Source organism: Lissotriton vulgaris, chromosome 7 (genome assembly GCF_964263255.1).
Source record: "Lissotriton vulgaris chromosome 7, aLisVul1.2, whole genome shotgun sequence".
In the NCBI taxonomy this organism is placed as follows: Eukaryota; Metazoa; Chordata; class Amphibia; order Caudata; family Salamandridae; genus Lissotriton; species Lissotriton vulgaris.
Genome location: NC_141695.1, coordinates 186,212,238 through 186,224,530, shown reverse-complemented (window position 1 = coordinate 186,224,530; position 12,293 = coordinate 186,212,238). Strand labels below are relative to the sequence as shown.

The window sequence follows — 12,293 nt, the reverse complement described above, 5'->3', positions numbered from 1 at the left end:
GACAGGGTGTCAGCCACACACTTATCAACACCAGGAATGAACTTTATTGTAAAATCATATTCTTGCAACGCAATGACCCATCTGGTTATTCTGCTGGACACTAAATCAATACCCTTCTTGGAGAAAATTTCACACAATGGCTTGTGATCAGTTTTAATTATAAACCTGCTTCCCCACAAGAATTTTTTGAATTTTTTGACAGACCAAAACACAGCAAGCGCTTCCCGCTCACTAACAGAATAGCGGGTTTCAGGGTCTTTGAGACCACGTGAGGCAAACATAATAGTGTCCAAAACTCCAACATTCTTCTGTTGAAGAACTGCACCAAGTCCCTTGAGACTGGCATCAGTGGTGAGAATAGAAACTTTTTGAGGATCAAAGCTTATAAGATTAGGAGCTTTCTCAAGCCTTTTTTAAGAGATTTGAATTCTGATTCACAAACAGCATTCCAAATAAACTCAGAACCCTTTTTTAGCAGACTCCTTAAACCAACACACTGTTCAGAAAAACCTTTTACAAATTTATTGTAGTACTCAATCATTCTGAAGAATTTCATGAGTTCCTCTCTAGAAGAGGGAGGTGGCATCCTAGTTATAGTATCCACCAAGTTTGCCTTTGGTGCAATTCCATCTTTAGAAATGGCGTGACCCAAATAATGGATTGAGGAGACTCCAAAATGACACTTATCAATTTTGATTGTGGGATTGGCCCTTTCAAGTCTACTCAGCACGTCAAAAAGAATACACTCATGCTCTTCATCATTCTTTCCAAAAACTAAAATGTCATCTTGGTACACACACACTCCTTTGCAACCTTTCAGTACCCTCTACATGATGCGCTGAAAAACAGAAGCCGCTGAGACAAGACCAAATGGCATTCTGATGAACCTATACGTCCCAAAGGGTGTAGTAAACGATGTAAGGTTTCTTGAAGATTCTGCTAGCTCGATCTGGTGATAGGCGGAAGCCAAATCTAAAGTACTAAACATTTTGGCACCACCCACTTTAGTTAAAAGATCTGAGATGTTAGGTAGGGGATATTTGTCACTAATGACACACTTGTTAAGCTGCCTCAAATCAATGCATAGACGCAATGACCCGTTGGGTTTGCGAGCAGCCACCACAGGTGCAATCCAATCAGTTCCAGTGACCTCTTCAATAATCCCTCCTAACTTCAATTTTTCCAACTCACTTATCATTTCATCTCTTAGAGCTATGGGAACAGGTCTAGGCTTGCAAGTATAAGGTTGAGAATAAACTCTTATGGGAATCTCCAGTTTGAAATCTTTGAGATATCCTAGTTCATCCCTAAATACTTTAGGAAATTGTATTCTAATGCGACGCAATAAATCAACATTAGAATCCGTTTGAACAGAACTAACCAATTCCTTGAGTATAATAGGATTAGGGGAACTAGGATCAAGCATTATACTTAGATCACCCTGATGGAACCAACTGATGATACTGTCCCCTTTTTGCGAAACATAGATCTTCCCTACAGTATAACGATCCTTATATTCTATGCGTCCTGTAAAACATCCCAACAAAGGTATGAGTTTACCTCCATATGCTAAAGGACTAATGTCAGCTCTTGACAACTGAACTTTGTTGGTTAGTTTTCCCAAATAGAAATTTCTAGATATAATTGTTATTTTGGCCCCAGAATCAAAAAGGACATCAGTTGACTCACCCTCAATAAGAATTTTGTCAACCGGACAGTTTCTAAGATCAGCTGTAGAAGTGACTTGGACTACAACCTGTCCACAAACAAAATCCTCCTCCAAGGACTCATTATCAACAACTTTTACAGAAGCAGAAGGAATTTTACTTTTGCACAAATTAGAATAGTGACCCTTCTTCTTACACTTTGAACATATAGCATTAAAGGCAGGACATTTTGTGTCATTGGCATAATGGCCAACCTTGTCACATCTGAAACATTTAGGTACAAAAGATTTCTTTTTAGTTTTAACCGTATTACCAGAATTTGAGCCTTTATGTGAGTCACTCACAGCATTTTTAACAACTTGAACAGAGGGTTGTTTGTCTTTATTCAAGGTATCAACACATTTTAATGAATGTTCGACCCTCTTAGCTAGTTGCAGAACTTCATCCAACGATGGTTCATCTTTTAACCATAATTCATCGCGAATCTTTTCGATGTTACATCCAACCATGAATTGATCTCTGATTCTTTCTTCAATGGAACTATCAAATTTGCAAGAAGATGCTAATTTTCTTAACTGAGTGACATACCCCTCAACCGTTTCCCCCTCATTTTGTAATCTTTTTGCAAATTGGTACCTTTCTAATATGGTACTAACCTTGGGCAAATAATGATTGTCCAATTTTTTCATGCAAATTTCAAACTCATTAAGACCTCTCTCTTCTTCAGAACTAAGTTCTGCCAAATGGTCAAAAACATCCTGACCTTTTGAGCCAAGACAATGGAGTAGAAGGGAGGTTTTGCGTTCAGAACTTAAGCTGACTCCACAGACCTTAGCATAACGCTCGAAAACTTTTTTCCACTTCTGCCATTTAATAGGAGGATCACCCGGGGATGACAGAAAGAATGGAGCTGCAGTAACATTCTGCATAACTAAAATTAAATAATGAATTACCAAAACCTTGAGTCTCCTTTAAAACCAGCAAGCAGTTAGAATAGTGTGAAATAATAAATGAAAAAATTAGGTCACAAAAATATACATCACACTGTAATGATAAAAGAGAAAACAAAAAATAAATAAATAAAACCATCCAAAAGGTGGTGCTGTGGTAATAAAGTGAGAATAATGAAGAATATTAAAGCGTCAGAATGCTATGTCTAACAGAAGAAATCTGCAAGGTTATAGATAGGTAACACACCTTAGATGAAGTTTAACTCATAACAAGTGAAACATTCTTTTTTTAAAACCAGGTTCACACTTAAAACCAAAAATAAAAAAAATGGTCACCACATTTCAAACCAAGAAGAATGGACAATCGAACTCCGGTGGGATCTGATGATGACAATATCTTGTCAAGCGCTGAAATCAAGATTACGTGGTTTAGGAACCTTTTATTGAGTCCTTAAAATGAAAATGGTCGCTCCGACGAAGCGTTGTAATATAGAAGGAAGCGGTGCTAAGGAAGCTGCTTTGTTGTTTGGTGAAACGCAATGCAGGTGGTGGAACCAGCGTAGACAATCAGGTGATTTGCTGGGAAAGTGCGCAGTGATAGAAGCGTAGAGCGTTTAACCAATGTAGCGCAATGACATCAGCAGGCTGGAGCGTGAGGGTGAGCTTGAGAGTGAGAGAAGCGCGAGGTAGGCAGTTTAAAACATTTAAAAGAAAGCTTTTTGAACAATGTTAAATCCTCGGCATAAAAGATCCCCCCTATGTTGTAAAACGAAAGAGTCAATGAGAAATATATGCAGCAAAAGATCCAATCGGATTTATAAAAGGCAGTACATAGTCACTACGTTTTAAAAATCTCAAATCTTCCACATTCTTCATGAAAATGGATTACATAAACGATCATAGTCTTTCAAGCCTCGCAAATAAAAGTCTGCTTACAAAGGTTTGAAGAGTGTGACTTAACTCAAATAGTTTCCGAGGTTGTCTTGTAAAACTGATAACACATCAAGTTGAAGACAGTAATTTAAGATGCAGTCATTGGTGCAATCAGATTAACTTAGAGATAGTTGAAATATTTCATAAAGCAGCCGCTGGTGCGATCAAAGCACTCCCATTTAGACTAGGCAAGTCTGAATTATCAGCCGCTGGTGCAATCACAAACTGATAACACATCCAGTTGAAGACAGTAATTTAAGATGCAGTCACTGGTGCAATCAGTTTAATCAGTTTAACTTAGAGATAGTTGAAATATTTAATGAAGCAGCCGCTGGTGCGATCAAAGCACTCCCATTTAGACTAAGCAAGTCTGAATTATCAGCCGCTGGTGCAATCACAGACACAGAAAGAAGGTGAAAACAGTACCTTGAAAATTGTTGAGATTGTTGAGCCTCTCTTTTCCTCAGCTGCCGACTACGCCAATGTAGGATTTAGGTTTTAATGAAAGATGAGGTTGACGCAGCATTAAAGTTGTAAAGAAGCTGCCACATCCAGATCCCATCAAAGTGCAGAGCAGTAACAGACTGTGTTTCAAAACATACATTCTAGTAAATGTGGTTACAACATAGATTGTATGACATCACACTGTGCACTCCACAGCTAAGCCTGAGAGTGAAGGATGCTACCGATATGTTTTGGGTATTTGAGTGAGGAGAGTATTTCCATAATCAATTTTTGAGGGAACTATAGCTTATTTATCCGGCTAAAGTCCGAATTGCAGAGAAAATGCCCCATGTACCAGGGACCAGAGACCCTTTGGCTCAGCATATGACGTAACTAACACTTCCTCACCTTTTTAGAGCCCTACAGAAACTATTCCCCACCGTCCGCTAGAGACGATCTAGCGTGTGGTCAGTTGAGCAATTCTGGCCACTAAAACCCTTTGCCACTAAAACCCTTTTCCACAAAGAATATCTTCAGTTTGCTGATAGCACGCTGCTGTCCTTGTCAATCGTTTAGCATGTAGAGTCATGGTGGAAGCCTACTGGTCACACATGTAAAGTTCTACTTCTATGCAGTAACCCAGATCCTAGCTCTAACATCCCAAGTGTATGTTGTGCCTTTTAGTTTATATGGCCTGCGTGGTACATGCATGATATGGATGAGTAAACCAGAGACCCGTTGCCTTTTCCGCTGTAAAAGATGGAGGTGAGGTTGTTTCCCCAGACATGTAAGTGTATTGCTGATATTCCTGAAGCTGGAAGAGGAGACCTAGACACTGAAGTGGCGAGAAAAGAGGCAAGGCTCCTTTAGAAATTCGATTAGGTCTTTTGCTGAGAGGAGTTGTTGATTAGTCTTTCTGAAGCACTGCTATTTGGTAGTGCTGGGGGTGAATGGCGGGGCTGTAGTCTTGCTGTTTATGTTGTAAGGTTGTTTAGGTGAGGCCAGGCTTTAGTAATTTTCCTGATCACTGCACATTGTGGCAGATGATAGCAGATGCGGAAAGCCTATTCCTCTTTGTGCCTCTGTTGATGGTACTTCAGGCTGGAGACTACCCTGCTGTGAGGAGAATTGCTGTTCACAAAGGGTATGTCTGGTGACTGCTTTGACTGTAAAAAATGTCTTAAACTCACTTGGTATTCCAGTAACAATGCATGGAGCGCTCAGCAAAGTGGTCAGAGAACTGCCTTGAAACCAGAGGGGGTGTCTGCCTGACAGCCAGCTTTACTGAGGGGAGGAGACATCTCCTTCCACGTACCCAACAGGAAAATCTGCTCTGATAACCACGCCCTGGCCACGGTCCCGCGCATCAGCAGAACCATTTCCGGAGGCAGGTCCTCCTCCCACCGCGCCGCCAAGACCTGGAACACCTCCCCCTCTACCTACGACAAGCCGAAGACCTGCTGACTTTCAGGAGACAACTCAAGACCTGGCTCTTCGACCAGTAGCAGCTGCAACCCCCCCCCCCCCCCCCCCCCCCCTGCCCAGCGCCTTGAAACCCTTATGGGTAAGTAGTGGGCTTTACAAATTAAATGATTGATTGATTGATTGATTGATTGATTGATTGATTGATCAATTTTTATCATGCTGGAAGATACTGTTCACATGACATGAAGTAAACCTTACTTAAAAAAAGGGAAGGAACCTGTCAACTCTGCAGGATGTGCAGCTGTCATAGAAAAGTAAGATGCAGAAAGGTTCTTGTGCCTTTGGGGTCTGCCAGGAGAAGAAAGATGAAAGAGAGTAATCCAGGAGCCCCAGGAGTAGTGGGCGTCTGACTGGAATTGGAGTTAGTGCCTAACCCGTCCACTGTGCCATTAAGTGTGGTTGTGGCCAATCGTGCCTCCTTGACCAAGAAGTGCATCCACAGCGGTCCTTGCACCTGTAAGCAAGTGCACCCGCTGTAATCCTCACCACCGTTATTAAGAAATGTGTTTGTGGCTGTCCATCTTGCCACTTTGGCCCACCCCTTTGTAGGTGGTGTGTCTCACCTGCAACATTTCATTATATGACTTAGATGCATGTCTGAAGCTCAGAGGGACCTGCCCTTCCCATAGGGCCCATGTAACTCCAGGTACCCATGTTTGTGTCAGAAGACCTCTTTTGGCACCAGAGCTGCCCTCTCTCATGCAGCCAGCCAGGACTGACCTCCTGGGCACTGCACATCACCCCCCAAAAGCTGAAGCTACTGAAGACACCTGATGCTGCCTCCTTGCTGGTTGCAATTGCAACACAGGCATGCTTATGGCGAGATGCTAGAGGAGTCTGTACTGAATTGAGCACAGCTTATGTTGAGCAGGGAAAACCAGCACTTGAGCATTTTCTTGAGCTGCATTGACACACTGACCCCTGGGTGAACCAGCCTAGCTTCACCAGAAGAGGGACATGCAGGTAAAAGAAAAGGGTGGGTGATAGCATTCCATGGAGTAGTTATAGCACCAGTTACTTTAGGTTCTGAGTTGACTAACCCCCAGAAAACATAACTGAGTGGCCAGTGACTGCCTGCCATCGTCAACAGAGTGAAGTGCTTTAGGGTCTGTACTTGGCCATCTTTGCAGAGCCATAGTAGGACAGACCTTGGGACATCAGATGCAGACTACTCTGGGCCCCTACGATTGAGATCCAATAGCCCATGATTGCCCCCGGTGCCCCCGAATATCTACTGATAATTGCATGTATTTCCTAGATTTCTTTCCTCAGGTTTTTAACCCACTACTGCTTCTTGTTCTACCACACACTTACTGCCTCTGTCATCTCTATTCTTCTCCCCCTTCTGTGTGCTTTCTTTCTACCATTTCTGGTTTACAGCCACTATCTCCTTTACTCACTGATTACTTTCTTTCAGGGGAGGGGTGTTCTATTCAGAAAGGCATTTGGCTGAACATAAAGGAGTAATCATCTAGTAAAGTTTTACATATTCTCACATGCCTTTGTAAACTGGCTCCAAAGTTCTGAAATGGGAAAATACAACAAATAGAAGGACTGTGCCCTCTTTGCATGCAAGAGCTGGTACAAGAGTACTCCTGTTGGGCTACTTCCTGCACTCATAAATGCTCTTGTGTTTTGGTCTCTAACTGTGTTTTACTGAAAGATTCCAAGAAGTCACTGGGTACAGTAAAGAACATTACTGACTTACCAAAGCAGTTCAATCTTAGAATCAGACTCACCATCACATTCTGGGACAGAGTTATTATTGTTGAAAACTTAAAAAGGGGCTTCTTTCTACATACCCTCATTACACTACAGGGGCATGTTCAGGTAAATGTACTACCACAATGTGTTACTTTGCCTGGGGAGGTGCATAAATGGCACATATAGAACCATTCTAAATGGGGAATATTGCATTATTGATACAGTTTCCCCTGTTCCTTGCTACAGTTTGCATCCAAATTGTGATTAGGGTCTGACTTGAAGCGCTAGCCTTATATGTGACTTCGAGCCTGGGTAAGACACAGCAGTGTTTGATTGTAGTCCCCAACTTTGAAATGCATCTCACTGATGTTCAAGGAGCCCTTTATTATATGATATTTTGAACAGCATAACAGTGTCCTTTGGTTTCAAGCCTGTTGCTGCAGATGAACTTTGTTAATATCAGAAGGGGAAAGTATGCATACTTATTATTTAGGATAATCTATTATTAATTCAATCAGCACAGAATTATTGTTTTAGATGGTATTCACTATTTTGCAACACTAACTGTACAATTGTTTAAATTCAGTCAATCCGCCCGACCCAGAATTGTATGGCTACAGAGATGAAATCACAGAAGGAGAAACTGTGACTCTAGAGTGCAAAACCACTCACAACTGCAACATACATCCACCAACAATCACCTGGAGCCCTGAGTATGGAAGAACCAACGTGGAGCACAAGGACCTTAAAGAAGGCACTTGGGAAGTAACTTCAAGACACACATTTACTGCCTCTCACCATCTCCATGGGAGGCATGTGACCTGCAGTGTGCAATATGTACAGGGAATGGAATCGAAGACGAAAAAGACTCCCCGCTTCAATGTGCTATGTAAGTATTATGATGAACTCCTAAGCTACTGTGTTGGGTTGAAGACACTGAAACTGATACGTTATCACAGCAAGCAAGAGTTGTAAGGCATTATCGTGCTCACGCCTGCTCTTATTTACATATACATGTTACAAATACACAGCATGATACCCTCTGGGCTCTGCTATCCGCCTACTTGGCTATTAGGCGAGTCGTTATGAAGGATTTAGGTTGGTCCCTCTCTACTGCTACCTACGATATACCCAATCTCTAGACGATTGCAAGAATTGGCTGAGGATGGCTCGCTCAAGTAATGTGACATGCTTCATCATTCGCCTTCTCGTTCCACCCTGGTAAGGTGGTACTACCAGGGCGGAATCAAACTCAGATTGGGGCTTAACCTGAGTGAGATCTTGGATATTTCTTTTCTTTTCAGGGCAGTGATTGGGTCTTGTTTGTTAGTTAAAAAACCTTAGGATAAACCACTAAAGTGTTTTTTATACCGGTGGTATCCTAGGTTTATTAAAAAATTACCAATGGGTAAATACAGGAGGCATAACTTGGTATAATGACCTGTATGCGTCACTGTATATGAGTACATTTCATGCTAACATGTGTCTGCCTCTTACTAGCCGTGGTTCTAAGGCATTCATAAGGGCTGTGTCTATGTATCCCTACACTGCATGTAGTGAGTGCTGATGATACATAGATTTAACAAATGAAGAGAGGACCTACCTCTCCACTGGTGTCATTGGGTGGAAAAAACCTACGGATAAAAGAAAGCAACATGGTATTGTTTATACATTAGTAAATAAGAGGTGAGGGTCATTTCAGCTTTTCACTTTGGGAAGCGAGTGAGCCAAACTCGTCCAATTCTTGGTATTGCCTAGAGATTGGGTATATCATAGGTAGCAGTAAATAGGGAACACACCAGATCCTCTATACTGAAACTAATACTCTTACCACATATACCACAATCGCAGCACCTTGCAAATGTTCTGCATTCGCCAGTCTTTCTGTCAGGAACTATGAAGAGTTCAGAATATGTTGGCGGCTGACACCGATGTGCAAGATTCTATCAAATGTCTGACAAGCAGCTCCTAACTTTTAGTATGTACATAGCAATTGCCGAAGCTTCAATAGTAGATCTGTTGCTGTCCATTGTAAGTGTCTAGTAGACACAAAGCATTCAGGTCCTCCATGTGCCCTTTACTCACATGGTAGTGGATCTCTTGTGGATCAGTGAAAGAATGTAAATGGTTGTCATGGTAGGGATTTGAGCCCTGAAAAATAAATCCTGAGTTGAATACCTGCTGTTTCATTAAGCATCAAAATGTGGAGGAGATTCGTGTCAGTTACAGCAGCTATGGGCAGTAGCAAAGGAAACCTACTTCAAGTGACGCACCCTTTGGAAATCCCCCCTCGCTGGGTTCCACTTTTTTCAGTGGATAACACACCATGATTGGCAACACCATTTTATGAATTCAGTGCACTATCTCAAGGACATTATTTTGCAGAGATGTTCATCCTATACAAGGCAACAGATTGGAATGAATCTACCCGTATCCAAATACGACTTTTGGAAACAGTATAACTGCCCCAAGCCAACTCAATGTTAGTATTTGTCAGAGTCCACACCCCATAGCAGCCAGTCACTGTTTATGAGAGAAATGACCCTATAGATAGCATGTGTTGCGTATTCCTTCATTGTTGATAAGTGTGAGAAGTACATGTATCAGGCTACCCTTGGGAACCATGTAGAGCTTCCGTCATGCTTTGTGGTTGAAACTGCTTTTGGGGTAGAGAGACACGCAGCAAGATAGCCAACACACAGAGAAACACTGGGCCACATTTATGAGGCCATGCATCACTTTTACGCCGCTGGTGCATCACTTTTTGTGACGCACCAGTGGCGTAAAAAATGCGCCTTGTCGCGCCATATTTACAAAGTGACGCATCTAGGTAGATGCGTCACTTTGCAAACCCCTGCACCACATTATACCTGCGCCAGGTATAATGTATGCAAGGGGGGCGTATTGACGCAAGAAAGGGTCGTAGAAGTGAAGCAGTCAAATCTATGAGATTTCACTGCACCACTTCTAGGACACAAATGCGTCAATTTCTTACGCCTGCCTCACAGCAGGCGTAAGACTGACGCAGGCCCTTTCACTTGGGGCTTGCCCCATGTGAAAGGACACATTGCTGGAGTTGCGTCACTTTTGTGACACACTCCAGCAATGCGTCACTTTGCGCCTACAGATACGTCAGAAATACTGACGTATCTGTAACTCCTTGCACAATGATGCGTCATACTGTAAATATGACGCATCATTGGTGTCGCAAGAAGGGTGCAGTGAAAAGTGACGCATCGCTGTCTTCACGCAGCGATGCGTCACTTTTCATAAATGAGGCCCACTGATCGGAGCTGAAACCGGACCTGGGAAGTTCAGTGTGGGATAAGATTGCACGCTACAATTTCAGCCTGCGACAAGCTGAATGAGATGGAAGTGAGAGAGGAAATTCTCCAGTTAGTAACAGCCCTCGCTGGGCTGGTCTGACATGCTACATTGGATCCCTGACCCCCCGCTTCCTACATTCCAATTGATTGACCGATGATATTAGCATTGTAGTGGGGTGGACCGGAGGCCGAGCAGGAAGTGGAAGTACGAGACGGGAACTCTCGCGGTAATTAAAAGATCTGAAAACAAGTTCGGCCACACAGCTACTCCATAACTGTGCGGTACACTTTCTACAAATAAACTAAGGTTTGCATGTGCAAGGTCAGCACTGGCTTAATGACTCGATAAATATCGAAAGGTCACAAAGAACCTGTAGCAAGCTATCATTGTTAAGGGATTCAGTTGTCAGACGACAATACCTGAACTGGAAAATGGGTGGAGAAGCGGTAGAAGCAGCCTGAGGATAGAGTCTAGGTCCCTTCACAGGTAGAGAACTAATGGCGGGTTACAGGAGTCTGTGTTTGCCCAGAAGAGGCTTGTGGCCTTCTTGTGAAACCTCTGGCATCCACCACTTAACTCACTTTGGGGCATATTACCTAGAAGTGCATTAGAAAACGCACAACGCACATTCCCATATCGCCGGCTATCGCCGGATTTTTTCGCCGTAATAGCACGCAATTATCAATGCGCGTCACGTAGGCGAAAAGAAATCCGGCGATAGTCGGCGATATGGCACATTAGCGCATGAAAACAAACGTTTTCATGCGCTAATGTGTGAATTGATAATATGGGGGGGTGGAATCAGCGTTATGAGCCACACCCCCATGTTATCAATGCCCTAACACCTGGTCAGAGCAGGCGTTGGGAGACCTGCAATAAACAAGTTTATCGCCGGTCTGCCTCTCCCAACGCCTGCCTTGGTAATAGGGTGTTCCCACCTCCAACCACATTTTACATGTGGTTGGACGTGGGAACGCCCACTTTGCATGTCATTAGGGATGTTTGTCGCCCGCATGCAAAGTAGGCTTGAGCCAGGCGTTAAAATGCCCTTGTCGATAGGGCTCTAGAAGTATTGCCGCTTTCTCGGCACAATTCGCCGAAAAAGTGCTGATACTTCCCCTTGCTAATATGCCCCTTAATTCCCAAGGTGAAATTGAATGGGAAACTAATAAAATCATTAATGAAACACATTTGACACTCATCAATGAGAAATCGTGCTCCAAGCAAAACTTTAAAAGGAAATAGTGGTCAGAACCAGCCTGCAGCAACTCAAGTGAAAAAGGCCTGATCTCAAGAAGAAATGCTATAAGCAACATTGATCCCTTCAAAAGGGTAATGAACAATGGAACACAGACCCACAATAGGACCTGTGTTAATATTCTCCAATTGGGGATTGAGTACATTTATTAATACAAAATATTTTGAAATCATGAAGCAAAAACATATGAAAATTACGTGGGCAAAAGGTTGGAAGTCAACAGATTTCCGAACCTCAGGCATTTATATACATGGTGATTTTGTCAGTAAATACATATTCAATCAGTCACAATAGCAAAGGCATCTTATGCTCCATTAAAATATAAATGAGCCAATTTGGAGTTAAGATACATCAGTCGAAAGAAATAGCAAAAGAAATAGAAACAAAGTTTGTGTCAAATATAAAGTGGGAAAGTAACAGATTGTCCATCAGAAATATTCACAACCATCTGGCCTATAGAAAGGCCATAGAAACCTGGCTCTTCCTCAACTAATTTACAGTCTCTATGCTCATCATCCTAAAACA

The 12,293-nt window shown here is 42.5% G+C and overlaps 1 protein-coding gene across 1 annotated transcript in view; it reads left to right on the top strand.

The window, feature by feature from the left end:
• The window catches only part of LOC147701153 (sialic acid-binding Ig-like lectin 14), a 297,336-nt gene that overhangs the window by 116,043 nt on the left and 169,000 nt on the right, over positions 1–12,293 (top strand). Inside the window, exon 4 of the mRNA XM_086929914.1 lies at positions 7,770–8,072. Coding sequence (XP_086786040.1) covers positions 7,770–8,072 — 303 coding nt within the window. The remainder of the gene's footprint in view (positions 1–7,769; positions 8,073–12,293) is intronic.